Source organism: Impatiens glandulifera, chromosome 8, assembly GCF_907164915.1.
Source record: "Impatiens glandulifera chromosome 8, dImpGla2.1, whole genome shotgun sequence".
NCBI classification, from domain to species: Eukaryota; Viridiplantae; Streptophyta; class Magnoliopsida; order Ericales; family Balsaminaceae; genus Impatiens; species Impatiens glandulifera.
In genome coordinates this window covers 19,353,160-19,376,242 of record NC_061869.1, presented here as the reverse complement: position 1 = coordinate 19,376,242, position 23,083 = coordinate 19,353,160, and the positions used below count along the sequence as shown (strand labels likewise).

Here is a 23,083-nt window from a genome sequence, read left to right as displayed (position 1 = left end):
CAGTAGACAAAAGGAGGACATGCTTCACAGTCTTAAAAGGTTAAGGGAAAAAACTGATGATGATGATGCAAAAGTTGAAGAACATGATAAACAAGTCAAAATACAAACTTCTAAAGAAGGAAGTGATGATTCTGAGGCAGAGCAGCAGGAAAGGAAAAAGGACCAAAGAGAAAGAGAGGAGTTAGAGTGCCACCTTAGAATGCGAGATGCTGCATCATCGAAAAAGCTAAGGCTATCAAAGAGGAATGAAGAAGATGGGATTGAAATTTTGAGAAAAGTTTCAAGGCAAGCATACCTGAAAAAAAGGGAGCAGAAGAAACTGGAAGAGCTTCGAGATGAGATAGAGGACGAGCAATATTTATACGAGGAAGAAAATTATCGAGATATGAGATACAAAAAAGAGATATACGATCTTGTTAAAAATAAGACTGTTCAGGAAGCTGATGAATTAGGAAATGAATATAGGATGCCTGATGCATATGATGAAGAAGGACAAGTAGATCAAAAAAAGAGATTCGATGTTGCCATGAAGCGTTACAGAGATTCTTCAAGTGCTGGAAAGAAGATAAATCATTTTACAGAACAGGAAGCATGGGAGGAGAATCAAATCAGAAAAGCAACTCCTAAGTTTGGCTGCTCAAAAGAAAGAAAGCAAACATTATCTGAAAGCTTTCAGTTAGTTTTTGAGGACCAGATTGATTTTACAAATGTGGAATATGAACAACTAGAGAAGGAATCATCATCAATGACAAAGTCAGCCATAGAGAGGCAGCAGTTTCAGGCAGATAGAAAAACCTTGCCTATTTACCTATACAAGGAAAAATTACTTAAAGCTGTTAATGACTATCAGGTACTTATTATTGTAGGAGAAACAGGGTCAGGAAAAACAACACAAATACCTCAATACCTTCACGAAGCTGGATACACAAAGCGTGGAAAGATTGGTTGTACTCAGCCACGTCGTGTTGCTGCAATGAGTGTTGCTGCCAGAGTTTCTCAAGAAATGGGTGCTAAACTCGGGCATGAGGTTGGATATTCTATTCGATTCGAAGATTGTACATCTGAAAAAACAATGCTGAAATATATGACTGATGGGATGCTTCTTCGAGAATTTCTGGGTGAACCTGATCTTGCAAGTTATAGTGTAGTAATGGTGGATGAGGCTCATGAGAGGACACTCACAACTGACATTTTGTTTGGTTTATTAAAGGATGTTACTCGATTTCGTCCTGATCTGAAGCTGCTTATATCAAGTGCAACTCTTGATGCTGAGAAGTTCAGTAAATACTTTGATTCAGCCCCAATTTTTATAATTCCCGGGAGAAGGTATCCTGTTGAGATACACTATACGAAAGCGCCTCAAGTTGACTACTTAGATGCAGCAATTGTCACAGTTCTTCAGATACATGTTACTCAGCCAGCTTGGGTTGATCATGATATATTGGTCTTTCTCACTGGTCAAGAGGAAATTGAAACAGCTGAGGAGATACTTAAGTTTCGAACAAAGGGGTTGGGAAGTAAGATACCTGAACTTATCATATGTCCCATATATGCAAATCTTCCGACAGAGTTGCAGGCAAAAATATTTGAACCGACTCCAGAAGGTGCACGTAAGGTTGTTTTAGCCACAAACATAGCTGAAACATCTCTAACTATTGATGGAATCAAGTATGTTATTGACCCAGGATTTGTGAAGATGAAGTCTTACAACCCGAGAGGAACTGGTATGGAGTCATTGCTAGTGACACCCATTTCAAAAGCATCAGCAAATCAACGGGCTGGTCGATCTGGAAGAACTGGTCCTGGAAAATGTTTTCGATTGTATACAGCTTACAACTATAATCACGAATTGGAAGATAATACAGTTCCAGAAATACAACGCACAAATCTTGCAAATGTTGTGCTTACTCTTAAAAGTTTAGGCATCCATGATCTTTTGAATTTTGATTTCATGGATCCACCACCATCTGAAGCATTACTGAAAGCCTTGGAGCTGCTATTTGCCTTGGGCGCACTAAATAAGTTGGGTGAGTTAACTAAAGTGGGTAGAAGAATGGCGGAATTTCCACTTGATCCAATGCTATCTAAGATGATTGTAGCATCAGAAAAACATAAATGCTCAGATGAGATTATTTCAATCGGTGCTATGCTTTCTGTTGGGAATTCCAACATCTTTTATCGACCCAAGGACAAGCAGATTCATGCTGACAATGCACGGATGAACTTCTACAATGGAAATGTTGGAGATCATATAGCATTGCTTAAGGTTTATAGTTCATGGAAAGAAAACAATTATTCAACTCAATGGTGCTATGAAAACTACATCCAGGTCAGAAGCATGAGGCGTGCAAGAGATATAAGAGACCAGTTAGAGAGACTACTAGAGCGGGTTGAAATTGAACTTACATCCAACAACAATGATGATTTTGAAGCAATAAACAAAAGTATAACCGCGGGTTTCTTCCCTAATTCTGCAAAACTGCAAAAGAATGGAACTTTTAAGACCCTTAAACATCCCCAAACAGTTTATATCCATCCTAGCAGCTCTGGTATAACACAGTTTCTTCCGAGATGGGTGATCTACCATGAGTTAGTACTGACAACTAAAGAGTATATGCGACAGGTTACAGAGCTTAAACCTGAATGTCTCCTTGAAATAGCGCCTCACTATTATCATAACAAGGTGTCCTCGTCAAGTCAAGGGCACAGATCAATCGCAAATGGAACTAGAACTAGTTAGAGAACTACCGGAAGAAGGTTGAACATCAGTGGCTCCAAATATATATATATATCCTAATTTTACAATAATTTTACATTGATTCCTTCCAAATATAAAAAAAATATATATATATATCTTAACTTTTATTTTAGTCAGTGTGTTGCACGATTTTAATAGAATATTCAAAAAAAAAAAAAAAAAATATATATATATATATATATATATATATATTTGTTAGAGATAATAAAATAGGTTAATTTACAAATTTCCATTACTACGAGGTTGAATTATCTTAATAACATAAATCTTGATAAAATAATTTTATATTAAGCATTATTAAAAAAACTAATTAATTTATATATATGTCTTCCATAAATAAAAAAAACTAATTGAAATTTAGTAGAAAAAATACAAATAAATTTTTTTTTGTTAAATAATATATATATATATAATAACGCTTAATTTAAAATGTTGGAGGTGTACAACTCTCTCCACAATCGGATGGTTTTCCAAAGTAACCTTGTTTGACATTCACTTTCCCAAACTAACATAATTTACTATTCAAACTTAGTTTATTTTTATTTTTACATATAAAATTCATTGTATATAAACTAAATTATTTATATTTTGATATATATTTTAAATTATTATTTATATAAATTAAATTATTTATATTTTGATATATATTTTAAATTAGTATTTTAATAAATTTGATTAATTATATTTTGGTACATATTTTAAATTATTATTTTTATAAATTTGATTATTTATATTTTGATATATAATTTAAATTTAATTATTTTTTATAAATTTGATTATTTATATTTTAATATATATATATATATATTTATATATATATTTATATTTCAATTATTATTTATATAGTGTAATAAATATTTTCATTAGCATTCTAATAAATAATTGATAAATACTAATAAAATTAAAATATTTTAATCATAACAATATAATAATTAAATATTTATAAAAACGTTTTTAATTATCAATTATTTATTAAATATAATAACATTTTTAATTAAATATAATAAGATTATCATATTTTAATCAGAAATATATGGTAATCTTATTATTATATTTAATAAATAATTGATAAATTAAAAAAAGTTTTTATAAATATTTAATTATTATATTGTTATAATTAATATATTTTAAATTTATTAGTATTTATCAATTATTTATTAAAATGATTTAATATTTATTACACTATATAAATAATAATTGAAATGTAAATATATAAATATATATATATATATATATATTAAAATATAACTAATCAAATTTATAAAAAATAATTAAATTTAAATTATATATCAAAATATAAATAATCAAATTTATAAAAAATAATAATTTAAAATATATATCAAAATATAAATAATTTAGTTTATATAAATAATAATTTAAAATATATATCAAAATATAAATAATTTAGTTTATATATAATGAATTTTAAATATAAAAAAAGAAATAAAAAAAAATTGAGTTTAAATAGTAAATTATGTTAGTTTGAGAAAATGAACATCAAACAAGAACAAGGTTACTTTGAGAAACCATTCCTCCACAATTATCCACAAATAAATATAATTTCTCTTTCCTAATTTAATTATCTTAATTATTTTCTCTCTCCTAATTGAATTATCTTAATTATTATTTTCTCTTTCCCTTACCATATATAGATATTTATATATTTTTCACACTAATAATATAAAATATTTTTTTAACAATAACTTTTAAATTAAAATATATAATATTACATAACATATTAATTTTTATATATTGAGGTCGAAATTAGTGGTTCGTTTAACGAGCATTTGAAAATGTGAGGTCAGGGAATGGAGGTCGGAATTAGTGGTTGGTTTGGCGAGCATTTAAAAGTCTGTGGTCTCGAGATGGAGGTCGGGTGGTGGGTAGTTTGTCGAGTGTGAGGTCGAAATTAGTGGTTGGTATGACGAGCATTTGAAAATGTGAGGTCACGAGATTAAGGTTGGGTGGTGGGTGGTTTGTCAGTGTGGTCGGAATTAGTGTTTAGTTTAGCGAACATTTGAAAATGCGAGGTCACGAGATGAAGGTCGATGGTGGGTGGTTTGTCGAGTGTGAGGTAGATTTAATGGTTGGTTTGACAAGCACATTTAAAATTGTGAGGTCACGAAATAGAGAGGTCGGGTGGTGGGTAGTTTGTCGAGTGTGAGGTCAAAATTAGTGGTTGGTATGACGAGCATTTGAAAATGTGAGGTCACGAGATGGAGGTCGGGTAATGGTTGGTTTGTCGAGTGTGAGGTCGGAATTAGTGGTTGATATGACGAGCATTTGAAAATGTGAGGTCACGAGATGGAGGTTGGGTGGTGGGTGGTTTGTCGAGTGTAAGGTCGGAATTAATGGTTAGTTTGGCAAGCATTTGAAAATGTGAGATCGGGTGGTGGGTGGTTTGTCGTGTGTGAGGTTAGATTTTTTTTTTAGAACGCTGGGTTCCGCTACTCCTATGGAGTGCGACTAATCCCCGCGGGTTAAGTACATAACCCGCAAACATACTTAACCAATTAACCAGGCACAGAACTTGCCGCCTGACGGGCTCGAACCCAGGACCTCATGGAGGCCTGGGGGATATCCACCTCTTGTTGCAATGGTTGGTTTGACGGGCATTTAAAAGTGTGAGGTCACGAGATAGAGAGGTCGGGTGGTGGGCGATTTGTCGAGTGTGAGGTCGTAATTAGTGGTTGGTTTGGCAAACATTTGAAAATGTGAGGTCACGAGATGGATGTCGGGTGATGGGTAATTTGTCAAATGTGAGGTCGGAATTAGTGGTTGGTTTGGTGAACATTTGAAAGTATGAGGTCTCGAGATTGAGGTCGAGTGGTGGGTGGTTTGTTGAGTGTGAAGTCAAAATTAGTGATTGGTATGACGAGTATTTGAAAATGTGATGTCACGAGATGGAGGGGTGGTGGTTGGTTTGTCGAGTGTGAGATCATAATTAGTGGTTGGTTTGGAGAGCATTTGAAAATGCGAGGTCACGAGATGGAGTTCGGGTGATGGGTGATTTGTCGATTGTGAATTCGGAATTAATGGTTGGTTTGACGAACATTTGAAAGTCTGAGGTCTCGAGATGGAGGTCGAGTGGTGGGTGGCTTGTTGAGTGTGAAGTCGGAATTAGTGGTTGGTATGACAAGTATTTGAAAATGTGAGATCATGAGATGGAGGTCGGGTGGTGGATGGTTTGTCGAGTGTGAGGACGGAGTTAGTGGTTGGTTTGACGATCATTTGAAAGTATGAGGTCACGAGATGAAATTCGGGTGGTGGGTGGTTTGTCGAGTGTGAGGTTAAAATTATTGGTTGGTTTAACGAGCATTTAAAAGTGTGGCCACGAGATGGAGGTCGGGTGGTGGGTGGTTTGTCGAGTGTGAGGTTAAAATTAATGGTTGGTTTGACGAGCATTTAAAAGTGTGAGGTCACGAGATGGATGTCGGGTGGTGGGTGGTTTGTCGAGTGTGAGGTCAGAATTAGTGGTTGGTATGACGAGCATTTGAAAATGTGAGGTCACGAGATGGAGGTCGAGTAGTGGTTGGTTTGTCAAGTGAGAGGTCGGAATTAGTGGTTGGTTTGGTGATCATTTGAAAGTGTGAGGTCACGAGATGGAGGTCGAGTGGTGGGTGGTTTGTCGAATGGTGTGTGGTTTGTCGAGTGTGAAGTTGGAATTAATGGTTGGTTTGTCGAGCATTTGAAAGTGTGAGGTCACGAGATGAATGTTGGGTGGTGGTTAGTGTTTGGTTTGATGTTGGATAAGAGGTCTGTGATCAATTGAGGGATTGGTTGTTAATTTGTTGAAGTGGGAGTAAAAGAGATGTTGACTAAGATTGGTGAGTGGATTGTCGAGCGATAGAGACATATGAAAAAGTATGAGTCACAAGATTATGGTCAGTGAGTGGTTTGTCGAGGGGATAAAGAAGCATATGAAAAAGTTCGAGTCACAAGATGATAGTCAATTGAAGAGTTAGTTGTTGAGTTTGAGGTATGTCATCAATTGAGGTTGACTAAGATTGATGTTAGTTTGCTGAAGGGATAAAAAATACATATGAAAAAGTGTGAGTCAAAAGATGAAGGTCAATTGATGGATTAAGTGGATGCCCAAAGAAATAATATATATATATATATATATATTAATATTAATTAAGTTTAAGATTAAACATAATGTTATCTAAAATATTTATAAATAAATAATATTTTATATATATTCTTATTTGCACGGATTCAGGCTAGTTTCACACATAAAAACATTTATTTTATTCCTTCATACTAATTAAAGACCAATCTAGTTTTTTTCAATATATAAACAATATCCATGAATAGACACCTACATCTCCAAGTTGCATTCAATCTATGAAACAACAAATTATAAAATTTAACCTCTATTTTTGTTTCATTCCATTTAATTGGTAACTAAAAATAGAAGCTAAATTATATTTCAATTTTATTTGTTTATATTTTGTATGGTTTTCTTTTTAAATTTTTTTGTGTCCAATCTAAACAAAGAAGATGAATGGTCATATTTAAATGCATTTAAGATTAAGACTTAAAAAAATGTTTCCATGACATATTGACAAACGATTGAAGTGTTTGACAAACTATTGAAATGTGCAATATGTGATGTAGATAGAAAACAAATTGAAAAACATCTTTTTCAAGTATTTTCATTATAATAATTACATTGACGAATAAGTGAAAATATTTCTATAATTACAAAATTATAACTATATTTATATTTATTATTATTATTATTGCTAAAAGAAAATTCAAAATTGTATAGGCAAATTCAATGGATCAAACGAACAAACATTTTCTCACATGATATATATTTTCTCTGTCCAAATAACTAAATTGCTTAAAATCTAATTTGGTTGCTTACTCTTTGTGCATTCAAACATCAATTTTTAACTTTTTCTTTCTCTATATTATTTATAATTATATTTTGAGAAGCGATTTGGGAGAGAATTTGGGAGAAGGAATGAGAATGGAAAGGGATTGATGTGTCACAATATTACTAACCGGAAAAAAGAAAAGAAGTGAAGAGAGAAAGAAGAAAAATAAAATTTATTATTTTTTCAACGAATCAGATTATGCCCACGTCATTTTTCTCAAATTCTCTCTCCAATCATTTCTATTATATTTTATCTTAAGGTACTCACTAACTAAATAATATTGTAGTATTATCGTAAAATAAATTGTGTATGACAATGCTCATGTGATTGAATAAACTCTCACTGTAAAGTAAATAAAGTGTATAAATAATTATTGTTTGAAAGACTTGTGTGTTAGTAAGTTCTTATACCATTTCCAATAGAACTATACCATTTCCAATAGAACTGCAAACGCAAATTAAAATTCAAAATAGGTGTAGGCAGGGGCGGAGCCAGGATGAAAAATTACCTGGGGCTGACTCCAACTTGCATATCAGATTTAACTTTCTATGTTCCGCTTTTTTTTCAATAAAATTTCCACGATTATTAGAAGATGGAAACTCGTCATGCCCTCTCAATGCACACGCTTGAAAAGTGAGCCACCGAGTGCTTTCAATAGTTGCTGTAAACCGTAATCTGTTATTTTGTTTTTCATCTGAAGACTGTGCATTTAATACTTTGTCAATATGACAATGATATTTATTAGATTATCAAGATATTCAACTGCCCTATTATGTGGTGAAATATTATATTCTATATGCATAACAAAAGAGCATCTATCCTCATCATTAACTCGCTTTCAATATTTGAATCCATCTATTGTAAATGTAGGTTTTTGGGTTGTTTATGTTAAAACAAGAAACATGGGAAACAAAAAGCAGCATCTTTCAAATGAGAGTATTCTAACCAAGTAAATTCCTTAAACCAATGACTTTGGAACCGTCGATTTTGATTTCCAAATTTGGTCGGCGGGTACTCATCCTTAATAGGTTGATATGACCCCATCTTGATATAAGCTCGTCTAATTTCATCCCTTTAATTAAAAGGATATTTCCATATCGGAATACGTAATATTGGATCAAGTTTAAGAGAACTTACATCAACATCAATTTTAGGAGATTTGTTAAGTTCTTGAGTAGGGATATCAAATTCTTTATTTTAACTTGTTTATTAATATTAATTTATATTTTCTTATAAAATTTTGAAATAGTTTAAAATTAAGAAATATAAAACACTATTATTATTATTTTTATATTTTACCCTTATAAATAATTTGTATAATTATTATATAAATATAATTTTAAAATAAATAATATTATTATATGATTTACAAAATTTTATATATAAATAAATCTTATTTATATATTAATATAAAATATTAATTATTTTAATAATCTTATTTATATATTAAAGGTGAGGCCAGGATTTGATCACCTGACCTAATATTCACATTTCAATAACATAGCCAAGTTGGCTATGACCAACATGTGAAACACATATATAAAAAATATTTCTTTTAGGAATTTAATTTAGGTGGGGCTGGAGCCCACCCTAGCACATGGGTGGCTTCGCCCCTAGGTGGCTCCGCCCCTGGGACTTCAACCCTCCTGATTCGCAAACTTATTTTGAGCATTTCACCAATTTCTCTCTTATAAAAACACATACTTGCGATTTTACTATTCACAAAACTCTATTTTTCTTAAATTATAATTTGATCCTTCAACTTTTTATGTTTAATATTTCATATAATTTATATATTTAGTTAATTTTTTATTTAACCTTTTATATGATTTATATATTTAGTTAATTTTTTTATGATTTAATATGATTTATATATTTATAAATTTAGTTTTTTATATAATTTATATATATATATATATATATATTTCATAATATGTTTTTACCTATCAAAAATTTTTAATAATAAAAATAATTGATAAAAATCTAAAAATTAACTAAAACAATTTTGTTCAAATAAAAAAAATAATAATTGATTACAATCTACAAAAATGAAAAAACAATTAATTTTTATATAATTAATTTTATCATAAATATTTTTAATTTGTGGCTTTAAAAAAATATTGGGTTTAATTTGTAAAATTAATAAATATATAGGTAGTTATTGAAAGGTGGAATGTTGTTGTTGACTAAATTAATTCGTTACCCATCGAACAAAGACAAATCGATATGATTTTGGATAATATAACGACCAATATTATGTTGGATTTGTCGTTAAAACCTTCCAAAACATGAAGAAACTCCTCAAGACTGGTAATAACCTCGACGAAGCCTTTGAAAGGGAAATAAAGGAGGGTAAAGCCATAAAGATATACATTGCTCTTGCATGATCTTAGAGGAAGGATAAAACCGAGGTTCATCAGGTCAAAACTACCAAGCAAGCTTCGGCCTATCCTAAGCCGAGTCCAACCAAACATGTGTTGGTTAAAACAAATGTCCTGGCAATATATAAACTGCCAATACCAAAGTCCCCAAGGCCTCCTAGAACTTTTGATGATTTGAGTATGACCTAAGTTAAGCTCTTACTCTCCTCCAACAAAGGAATTTAATCAAACCCTTAACTCCAAGAGAGGGTAAAGAGTTCCTCGGAAAATTCGAAAGTACATAGTGTGTATACCATCAAATGAAAGGTTACTCTACTGATAACTATAATGGCCTTAAGCATCAATGTCAAGACCTGATTTATTAGAAGATCATCCCTAAACCCAACATCGTGAAAAATCCTTTACCCGATCATCAGGTAAATATGATCTTCGTGGATGAACCTATTGAAAATCTTGAAGTCAATATGGTCAATCCATAGCCTAAAAAGGAGGATCAAAGAATTCCACATCCGCCGATAGTGTCTCGAAATTGGTGGATCCCTAATAATCCTAGCACAAATTCTTCAAGAAGAAATGTGCAACATGAAGTCTTTGCAACCCAAAGTGGATCTTACTTCTATCCCAATTTCATGAAAACAACCCCCATCAATACAACTAATCTTCCTGGACCATTTGATGACCTAAAGAAGGAAGACGAGCCAGAGCTCAAAACCCATGCGATAGTCTTCTTACTCAATTAAAAAAGACGAAGGCTAATATTTTCATCTAGGAAATTCTGATGTATTCTATAGAACACAGACAGGCTGTGTTAAATGAGCTAAGCAAGACTAGTATACTAGCCAACACAACCCCTCAAGAGTTAGTTAGAATCATTTTAGTAACTTTGCAAATCAACATGATAAGATTCAAGGACAAAGATCTACCTACTCATGACGAAACCCATGTTAAGTCACTTTACATTTTTGTAAAGATGACTGATAAAGTCATCTCCATGACTCTAATCGATAATGGTTCAGCAGTGAACATATGTCCATGGAAGACCCTCCAAGAAATCAAAATCTTTGCTGATAAAATCATTCTATCAGACTTGTGTGTCCGAGGCTTTTATAATCCTCGTCAAGAAATTATGGGTAGCTTTTAAACAAAGATTTAAGTAGTCGATATACCTTTTGAGGTAGAATCTTGTGTAATAAATATGCGACTGTCATACAAAATAATCTTGGGAAGGTCGTGGTGGTTGCATCAGGCTAAGGCTATGGCCTCTACCTTATATCAGAAAATACGGTTCATGGCTAACGGTAAACTCCTCACCATAGAAGGCGAGAAGTACGTCACGACCATCATTATTTCAATACATTCCGGTAACCCAGAGGTTGAGTTAAGTGGATTTGATATATGTCCTATAGTTAGGCAATGCCAAAATTTATCTCACGTTCTTAACTTTACACCATACAGTATCATGTCAATGCGTCTCACACAGAAAATGAGATATTTCTCAGGAATGGGCATAGGACCAAATGCTACTAGCATGCCTTCTTTTCCTTGGTCTTATTATGACTCGAATAATTTTGGTATCAGATATACTCCGACAGGATATGAAGGATCTAGAAATGGTAAAATATCTAAGTAATATATATATATATATATATATATATATATATTCCTCCAACCCAAAATGGACAGTTTGTGCGAGAAGGGGAAACCACATTGTGTTTTGATTTCCCTAAGCCATTCTTCAATCAAGTTTTGCAAACCCGCTCTCCAGATTACAAAATCTTTATAGATTGTTCTTAGAATCCTAATTCATCAGTTAAAATAATTAGGAAAATGACTGCTTATTTGCACGAAACTCTGGAGAAGTTGGTCTGAGATGATCCCTCTGTGATCGAAGAAGGCCAAGATGATGGAAGCTCTTGTAAGATATACTATGTAAACCTACCAGCAGCTGATAAAGCTCATGTGATTAACTTGAGAGTTGATGACAACAACACCCCCTTTTCTCATTGTGAAAAAGTGTCTAATTATGTAATAAATAATGAAGTATGTAATGACAATCCTGATGGGATGTCCTCTGCTTTTTGTAATAAAGTATCCAATAAAATACCAGATAATTTCGAATGCATTTCAGATGATGATGTTTCCTTTCAGTCCAATATTAATTTTGAGATGAAAAACTATTTGAAACATGAGGACGAAATCGTTTCCGCAACTGAAACAACAATAGAAATAAACCTCAACACGGCAGATGATCCTCAGATTGTATTAATCCCCGAAGAAGACAGAGAGAAGACTACATTTATCATAGAGGTAGCCACGTTCCATTTTAGGGTCATGCCCTTCGGTCTCAAAAATATCGGGGCTACTTACCAAAGAGCAGTCAGTATGATCTTGCACGACATGATCAACAAGGAAGTAGAAGTCTACATTGATGATATGATCGTGAAATCTAAAAATCACCAGGGACATATTCCCAACTTGGAAAATTCTTGCAAAGAATTAGAAAATACCGACTTCGGTTAAACCTGGAGAAGTGTGCATTCAGAGTCACCGATAGTAATACACTAGGCTTTCTTATTACCCAACGAGGAATAGAAATCGATCAATCCAAAATCAAGGCAATTACGACTATGCCTGTAGGCTTCCTTGACAAAATCCAGTTCATTAGTTGGTTCATTAACAATCTGACTCTTACTTGTGATCCCCTCTTTAAGTTGTCAAAAATGGATCAAAAGTTTTAGTGGGACGAAACTTGTCAACAAGCATTTGAAAAAATAAAATACTATATAAAGTCACCACCAATTGTTTTACCACCAAAGCCCGATGTTCCCTTAGTTCTCTACCTCAAGTAATAGATTTGGCTATGGGCAGCATGTTGGCTCAAAAAAACAAGAATAAACTCGAGATCGTTGTTTACTATCTAAGCAAGAGAATGACTAGATACAAATTAAACTATTTGAAACCCTAAAAAAGTGTGTTGGGCACATGCATGGGTCACCAAAATATTGAGACATTATATGCAAGCCCACTCAATCAAGCTGGTATCCACGTTGGATCCAATCCATTATTTATTTCAGTGCTGAAAACAATATTGTCGCCCATAATCGTTAAATGGATGATGATAATTTCTAAATAGGATATCACATATACGGTTCAGAAATCTTTTAAAGGAAGCGTTGTTGCAGACTTCCTGGCCAATCAACCCATCACGATTGAGCCTTCCTATGAACTCAACTTTCCGGATGACAACATCATGATTGTCACTTTAGACACATCGAAGTTAATGTTTGACGGAGCTTCATATAAGCATGACTATGTAATTGGAATTCTCTTGATAGATCCCAAGGGAACATATAATCACATCTATTAAAGTATAATATTATGTAACCAACAATGAGGTCGAGTATGTGGAATGCCTCTCAGGTCTCAAAATCGCATATGAACGAGGAGCATCTAAACTAGATGTAGTTGGCGACTCTAACTTGGTTATATCCTAGGTTAATGGAACATGGCAAGTACGAGGAGAAAATCTTAAACCCTATCATACATGCCTACTCCAATTTTATCGACAAGTTCGATCACGTGTGTTTTGTTCACGCGCCAAGAAACCAAAATCTTTTTGTTGATGCTTTGGCTACGCTAGCAGCCATGAACTAAATCTCTGTTGGAACTAAGGTTAAACCTCTGAAAATCCGCCCACCAAAACATGGTTCGACATTCTCTAAAAATACATTGAGTATGGAGAATATCCGTCGCATTTTCGAGCTAAAGAACGAACATCCCTGTGCTATTATTTCACTAATTATTCTTGGATAGTTAACAAGTTATACAACCGATCTTTTGATGGTCAAAACATGCTATGCGTCGATGGTCCTGGAGCACAACGTATCATAGAGGAAGTACGCATGGGAGTATGTGGTCCACATATGAATGGACTAGCTTTTGCCAAGAAAATACTCTATCTCAGATATTATTGGAAAAATATGGAACAAAAATGTTTTAACTATGTAAAAAGTTGTCACTAGTGTCAGATCTATGCTAATTTAAAACATACCCCATCATCTTTGTTGTATAGTATGACATCACCATGGCCCTTTTCTACATGGAGCATTGATGTCATTGGGAAAATTTATCCACATGCGTCAAATGGACATGAGTTCATACTCGTAGCTATTGACTATTTCTCTAAATGGGTTGGAGCAGCGTCTTTCAAAGTTCTAAAATCTACTTGGCAAAGTTCATTTGCATCAATGTCATCTCTAAATACGGGGTACTTCATTCCATTATTTTAGATTATGGAAGACATTTCCAGGGAAATTTTTTATCCTTAGTCAAGGAGTTCAAAATTGAACACCAAAAATCATCACCCTATCGACCCAAACTAACGGTGTGGTCGAAGCGGCTAACAAAAATATGAATAGAATCATCAAGAAGATGACCATCACATACATGGATTGACATGAAAAGTTGTCATTTACCTTATGGGGATATCGTATGACTTCTCAGACATTGACAAACGAAACTCCCTATTCTCTAGTATACGGTATTGATGTCGTACAACCTATTGAAATTGAAACCCATACATTGAGAGTCTTTTTGGATCCTAAGTCATTGAAGAAGATTGGGTAAAATCTCGATATGACTAGTTGACGTTAATGGAAGATACCTTCAATACAGATGCATTATGTAAAATCCAGGTTTACCATAAACGAATGGTCGATACCTTTAATAGAAAGGTTAGGCCAAGAACCTAAAAGAATGTGACTTTGTGATCAAACGAACCTAAGAACTATTAGACCCTAGGGGAAAGTTCCGACCACGATAGGAAGGACCCTTTCTAATTAAGAAACTCCTCTCTAGAGGTATACTTCGTCTATCTATATTTGAAGGTGAAGAGTTTATTGCTCCAAGCAATCTAGACGCACTAAAACGATATTATGTGTAATATCAACCCGTGCAAATAATGACTCACAATCTAGCCTTACTAGGACTATGACGACTCACAACTCAGCCTTACTAGGACTATGACGGCTCACAATCTAGTTTTACTAGGACTATGGTGGCTCACAATCCATCTTTACCAGAACTATAACGACTCCCAATCCAGCCTTCCCAAGATTAAAACAACTCACAATCCAGCGTTACCAGGATTAAAATGGATTTAGTCTCCAACCTCGAATGGACTAATTAACCTTTAGCTTTGTATAACTACATCATCATAAGGGAGAACTACGTGAGACCTAATTCTTCTAAAGGAATAAAAAAATATATATTAAGGAAAAAAGAAAGATACGTAGGAAGCCTATATATAGGTCCGGTCTCAATAATAAATAAATAAAATAAAATTTATCGATAATTCCTAGCTTTGTTTCAAATAAAGTCTAAAGATATTAGAAACCTTGGTTCTTTCCACCAACCGGTGACAAGAATTTTAAGAAAGAAGTAGAGACAAAATCTAAGAGCAGATTTGTTAATCAAATAGTGATTAATCTCCCGAATATGACCCTGAGTTTTCCAAAAAACTATAATTAATAGATATCCTTAATAAGATCGTTTTCGTGCTCTGTGATTATTTAGAAAATTAACCCTCCATGAAAGGCTTTTGAAAAAAGAATTGGAATAAACCCCAAAAGCCATGTCAAAGCCGTAATTTGAGAAAGAACGGTTCATTCCCCTTTGTACAAGAAAACAAAGAGAGCCTGACTCAAGACTTCAAAAACAAAACAAATCTATACATATATTGTTAGGATCAGTTACAACAATAGAAGAAGAGTTGAATATTATTGTTGTATTTTTCACTTTTATGCGATTTTAATCATGTTAGAGATTGAAAATCTATTTCTATTCTTCGACAAATCGTAGCATGCTCTTAAACAGTTTCAAGTGCAGAAAATGCTTGCGAGATTTGAAGCGGAAAATATAAGACCGAAAGAAGTAGTAAGGAAATAACACAAGATTTTATGGATGTTTGGAGATAAAACTCCTACGTCACCCCTTCTTCTATTTCCAGAAAGATTCCACTAGAATACTTTGATTTGTATAAATTCTACACAAACCCACTCAGATCACAAGTCTTAACAACTGCCTGTTCTAAACTCCTAGCTATCACACTCTCTGATGAACAGACAACGTTCTATTCCACTTACAACACTAAAATTACTATCAAGTAATATAGGAAATTATCGCTCATCTTAACTTAATGATTTATAGAATGACTTGAATGAGTTAGGGAGAACCAGAGAAAAGCTAAAGAATAGTGAGATTGAGGGCAAGCAAAAAGATTTGTCGTTGTACTATGATTCCTTTATATTTGATGCACGACAACGGTCGAATCTATCTCATAGATACATGGCAACTTTCCGTTTGTTGTACACTTGGCGTATGGGGTAGTGCGCATAAGAATAATATTTGTTGGTGTGTGGCGTACGGGATTGTAGTGCACAGAATATTCGGTAGAACGTGGTGTACTAGATAGTACTATGCGGGCTAGTAGAATAATCGTGTACGATGTAGTTGTACATTTTGGCGTATTAAGCTGGTTATGGAAGACTCCTGATAGAGAACGCTATTGTTGGTGCAACACTATTGTTCGTTACTCTGCTGTTAGCGCAACACAACTGTTGGCGCAACACTGCTATTGGCTACTATGTTGTTAGCGCAACATAGTTGTTGGAGCAACAATGTTTGCGCAACACAACTATTGGTGTAACACTGTTGTTCGTTACTCTACTCTTAGCGCAACACAACTGTTGGTGCAAAACTGCTGTTCGTTACTCGGCTGTTAGCGCTTCTTCAGACTGTTGTTGAAGTAAGGCTGCTATCAGCGCTTCTTCAACTCTGTTGTTGGAGCAAGGCTGCTTCCAATGACTCTTCAACTCTGCTGTTAAGGAAAGTCTGTTGCCAACTCTTATTCAACCCTTCTGTTGGAGCAAGGCTACTGCCAGCACCTCTTCAACTCTGTTGTTGAAGCAAGCATGCTGCCAGCGTGCTGAAGTCAACTCTGTTGTTGGCATCCCTGCTGCCAATGCTTCTTCAGCTCTTCTGACGTCAACAATGCTACCAGCGCTTCTTCAGATTTACATGCGCATTAAAACATTTGTAGAACTTAGTTTTATTCATTTATCAACGCATCATCAAAACTATATCGTATTGATTTTAATTATTCTAAGTTCATTTTAATCAATTGAGGCGTTTTTCATAATTCATCTTAATTAATGATTTCCCTTTTAATCTTAATTTAATGATTTCCCCATTTTTCTTTCGTTAACTTAATCTAACATATATGTATAATTATATATGCTCCCGTAGGTTGAGGAGAAATTATCGTTTACACTCACTTGGGCGGCTATACCGATGACCATCATAAGAGAAAAACATATCGATTCCCCCAAATATACCTTAGGAACCCAAAAATTAATATGCTCCTGTGCAGGTTGAGGTGTTGAAATCACCGTTTATGCTCACTAAAGCAGTTGTCCTGATGACTATCACGAGAGTAAAATGTATTGATTCCCCATATATACCCCGAGAACCCAAAAATCAATACGCTCTCGTGCATGTTAACGCGTTGAAATCACCATTTATGCTCAGTCGGGCGGCTGCCCCGATGACTATCACAAGAGAAATATATATTGATTCCCTCATATACACCCCCCGAAAGCAAAAAATAAATGGAAATTTTTCGAAGTCAAAAAGTTGAAACTCTCTTTATAACTATACCAAGAATAATTAAACTTTTGAAGGATTACGGTCCATGGCAAAAGCAACGAAAAATATAGTTCAACGAGACCTTATATCTCGGTCACCTTCCTTGCGAGTTAAGAGTTTGGATAATCATCTACACAAGATTGAATTTATAATATATATTTTAACATAGAAGAAAAAGGAACCCGGGGCTCTTTAAGTGAGATAATCTCTACCAATTGTAGAATGCTCAAAACTTAAACCCCGGACACATTTCGAATCTAAGTTACCATAATTCGTGGATAGGATCAAGGTTTCTTCTATTTTTAAACCTTATTTAAAACATAATTGGGATTAGCCTGTCTCCAAATAGCTTTTATTAAAGCTCCCCATGTCACAAACAAATAAAGGCACCATAAAGCATGGAAAAAGTAACATTCATCCCCCTTATGACAACAAAGTGCTTGGTCGATGTTTACCCAACTGTGAAGCTCACTTTGTAAAGAAAAAGGGAAAAATATTATGTTGAAATATTCCTTAAACGATAAGAGTCCCTTGAAAGTCGAAGGTTTTAATCTAGTTGCAAAGGACATTTTGTCACGTTAAAACCAAAGCTCCCTTCAACACGACTGATTTATATTTCACCCAATTGCGAATGACATTTTTCGGACCAAAAAAAGATAAGTTGTTGATCAGAACAACTCCTCTCATAACCAATCCCCAGCTAAATTATGATTTTTCAACCAGTTGTGAAGGTCATTTTGTACGAGACCTCTCCAAAGTCCTATCTTGTAATAGGCACCCACGATCATTGTTATGATCTCTCCAAAGCCTATCTATTAATAGGTACAATAGGTCATTGTTATGATTCATAAAGTCCTATTTTAAATAAGAGCCTATAAAGGTCATTGTCATGACTTATCCCCTTAAAGAGTGATTGTTATCATAGTTCCTAAAGAATAGCCTTATCTCATGATACACATCCATGAAAGTCATTATTATGACCACTCTCCAACGGAAAATTTCATCACGTGATGGACATAGCTGATTATTATCATTATTCCCCGGGAGAATATTCCCTTAGAGAGTCCTATTTGTTGGTAGATATCCAAAAGAAGTCTTACTCGCATAAGTATATTCCCCAGTCAAGCCCTATATGTTGATAGACATTATCAATCATTATTTTGATAGGATTATCGCAATAATACATCTCATACTAGAGTACTATTTACTCACCAACATACTTGAGACTATTGTGATAGTCTATCCCCATATAAGATTCAACCAACAAATGATCGTGTGGCGATCTAACTTATGAATCATTGATGTGATTCATCTTTATCCGTAGAGTATTAAAATTTGAATAAAATTAATTAATTTTAAAAGCAGCTAGCTATGTACTATCAAAATCTATTAAAATAAATGTTTTATTTTAAAAAATGTATAACACGCAAACGAAGATTGAAACGCATCGAACCTCGACCAACACCAAGATTCTCCATATTGCCACGTGTTGCCCGAAACGTGCTAAGCTACGGAGGGACCAATCCGGAGTTACAAATATATTATTCGTGATTTATTAAATAATTTAACATTGAATACATATTATTATAATTTGTTTTTATTCAATTTATTTTGTTTATACTTTTCTGTATGCATCGCACTGAGAATCTTCTTAGTATTTTTAATGACTTAAATGTCCTTTATTTTTATAAAATATAAATTATCATTATATAATAATATTTTAAATCTTTTATTAAAAGATCTATTTTTCACCCATTAATATTGTAAATAAATCAAAATTCTGAAAGATCTTAAACAATATAATTTTGTGGTAATTTTTAGTTTCTTAAGAACTATTTTTTAGGTGAGTGGATATAAGGTTTTTGATTTGTTATTTTTAAAATTCTTACATTTTTTATTATATATTTACATAAACAAACAAATTAAATGAAAAGTAATAAATTTGGAAAACAATAAAATAGATTATTTATTGACCAACAGAAGCTGTGAAAGCCGAGCTGTGTTGAAACGTTGACTGGCTGGTGGTTTTGTAGACTAGACCGGGTCGGAGAGAGTTAAAGAAAAGCCGAGCCGGACTGTTGAAAATTAATGATTAGACCACTTCCGCCTAACAATTTTAAATTTAAATTAAATAAAATAAATAATACTCGAACTGATATTACCTCCAATTACTCTTCATTTATGCTCTTTATCCTCTGGTTTGTTTGGAAATTTGGGATGATTTTTATTTTTTAGAAATATAGTTTTGTATTAATTATGTTTTTAAATTATATAATTTAAAAAGAAAATTGTGTATCAATCTCCATTTTAATAAAGGATTCAATTCATGGGGATATTCAGAAGGCTTAATTAATTATCAGAATATATGCTAAATAAAAACTTAATTATATATTAACTTATATAATTTGTTACCATTTAATTAGAATATATTTTTTATTCTCACTTAAAAACTTAAAATTTATTTATTTTTATTGTGAAAAAGATTTTATTATTCACCTCCATCAAATCCAATTTATTTGTATTTGTATTAATATTCAAAGCGATAGCACGTCTAATAATTAAAATTTAAACAACCGGACTTAATAGTTCAGTGGCAAGAGGCTTGAATTAAGTGGTAGTTAAACCACTTAAGGTTTGAGGTTCGATTCATATTGAAAGCATTTAATTAATTTGTGAATTTGTAATGAATTCCCACTTTAATCAAAACGCTTTCAATATGTCTCGAACTTTAGATCTTATTTCAAGTCTCTTGTCTGTGTACTATTGATTCTCGTTTTTAAACATATTTTTTTTATAAAAATAAATAACTATGATTTTTAAAATGAGCTTATAAACATTAAAATGTTTAGAATGAATTAGTTTTTTAATTATATTTATTTATCCTTCTCAATAGTTAATGTGTGATGAATTCCCACTACAATCAACATGTAACAAATTTGAGATCTTATTTCAATAATCTTGTTGGTTTATATGAGCAACTACAGTTTGTAAATAATTTTTTTTTGAAAGAATGAAAGAAAGAATGACATAAAAGAAAAGGAAAGATAATTATCCACTTTGTGGATATTCCTAAATGAGAAGATGGTCAAAATTATTGCTATTCTTATTTGTAATAAATTAATAATATTCAAAACGAATGTTGCCTATAATAATCGAATACTTAAACAACCAGCTTTGGTAGTTCAATGGGAAGATGTTTGAATTAAGTGTTAAACCACTTAAGGTTTGAAGTTTGATTTGATTTATATTGAAAGCATCTTAATTAATGTGAATTTATCATGACTTCACTCATCAATTAAAATTCTTTTCAACATTTTTGGACTTCAGACCTTATTTCATGATCTTTGTCGGTGCACTATTGATTCTCGTTTTGAAACATAATTTTTTATAGAAACAAATAATTGTAATCTTTTAAACAAGCTTATAAACATTAAGATGTTTAGAATGAATTGAGTTTTCAATTATATTTATTTATTTTTCTCAAAAGTTAAAGTGTGAATTTGTGATGGATTCTTCCAACAATCAAATGTAACGAATTTGAAATCTTATTTAGCAATAAATAACTATAATATTTAAAATGAGCTACTGCGGTTTTAGATTGAGTTTTATTTGATTCCATTGTATTTACCATATTAATATCAACATTAAAAGTGTTCTTTTACTAAGGATAATTTCTTTTCCTTACTTGTTAATGCATTTCACATATACGTCACATATTATTACATTAAGACAATTTTATGACATGATCCTAATGAAAGTTCATTATTCTCATATACTGTTTTTTTTCTTCAAACAATTAATATAATTATGAATTTTAAGTAATCATTAATGAATAATTATGAATTGCAGTATTTGTAAACAAAATTTTGAGTGACAAAAAAAATGAAGGAAAGAATGACATAAAAGGACGATTATTCGTAGATATACCTAATTGAGAAAATAGTCATCGTTTCGTCGGATCGAGAAAATTATCGATATTTTTGGTATAAAAAAATTGTAAAGTATGTAAATGGTAAGGTATGATACCAATAATGAAATTAATGTATGAGATTTTTAAATTTCGGTATATCAATATATACCAAAATAATATTTATAAACCAAAAAAACATATAAATAATAATACCGAAATTTTAATTAAATTTTAATTTTATTTTCAGAATTATATCCAGCTTATAAGTTATTATAAACTTTTTAGCAAAATCAAAGAATCAATCAATTTTAATATTTTTTAAAAATTAGATTTGAGCTCAACTCTAAAAGTATTTTTTTCTCTGATCTTAATATATTTATTACTTCTCTAAACCGATTTAAATTAATTTAACTACAAAGACTTAATATTTTTAAATTAAATTAAAACATAATAAAACTAGCATTATTAAATATAAATGATATAATACCGATATTTTACATAAATTGCGGTATATCGTCAATATTTAGTATGATTGTTATGTTACTTGTATCCTACCGAAATATTAGTACTATAAAAATATGGTTTTTCTTATATCGAAACTTTTGGATAAATATACCATATGAATAAAAATTGCGGTTTACGTATATAGACCGACCATAATCTCGATAACTTATCTATCAATTACAAAATAAAAAAATAAAGTTATGGAGTTAGTTGAGAAGAATGGCAATGCAATCGAATTTTATTGACGAGAAAAATCGAAAAAAAATATGAGAAAAAAGAGAATAGAAAAAAATTATTTTATTTTTTCAGCCAATCAGATTACGTCACTCAACACATTTTTAGCTAAAACTTCAGTTTATTCTTTAAAAAAACTCAGATATTTATAGTTATCCCTGTTCTATAACCTATGGTTGGGGATTCCTATCACATTCCTTACCCTAGAAAAACAAAACAAAAATAGTAACAATATCTTCTATAAGTTTAATTATTAAATGTGATAAGGCAGGCCATGGTTGAATTTGGGGCTTATTTTGATACTGTCTCTCCGTATATTTTATTGGCAGTAAAATTGAATACTGTCAATTAAGGTTAGGTGTGAGTAAACGGATAAAATCAATCTGTTTTGTTCGATACGTAAATATGGATATGGATTAAATTGAAATGGTTTGGACAATTCAAACCAAAAAATAGTATATATTTTTAAATATCAACTTAAAATTATTCAAAAAATTTAAATTAATGGATTATTAAATTCAAATCCGAAATAAGCTCAACTTTTATTACCAACTAAAATAATTAATCTAATTTTGTAATTCAGATTCGGTTCAAATTAGTACGTCAAATACTCACATCTTATATTAAAAAATCTAATTATTTAGTTATAATTTAAATCTGAAAAGAAAATTTAAAAAAAAATTGTTTACTAAATGATTCAGAAATA

At 32.1% G+C, this 23,083-nt stretch overlaps 1 protein-coding gene across 1 annotated transcript; it reads left to right on the top strand.

The window, feature by feature from the left end:
- LOC124913145 (pre-mRNA-splicing factor ATP-dependent RNA helicase DEAH1-like) lies at positions 1-2,740 on the top strand. The gene has a single exon (XM_047453757.1). It carries the CDS (start codon positions 20-22, stop codon positions 2,738-2,740), a length of 2,721 nt encoding a protein of 906 aa, XP_047309713.1. The 5' UTR covers positions 1-19.
- Positions 2,741-23,083: the final 20,343 nt, after the last annotated feature.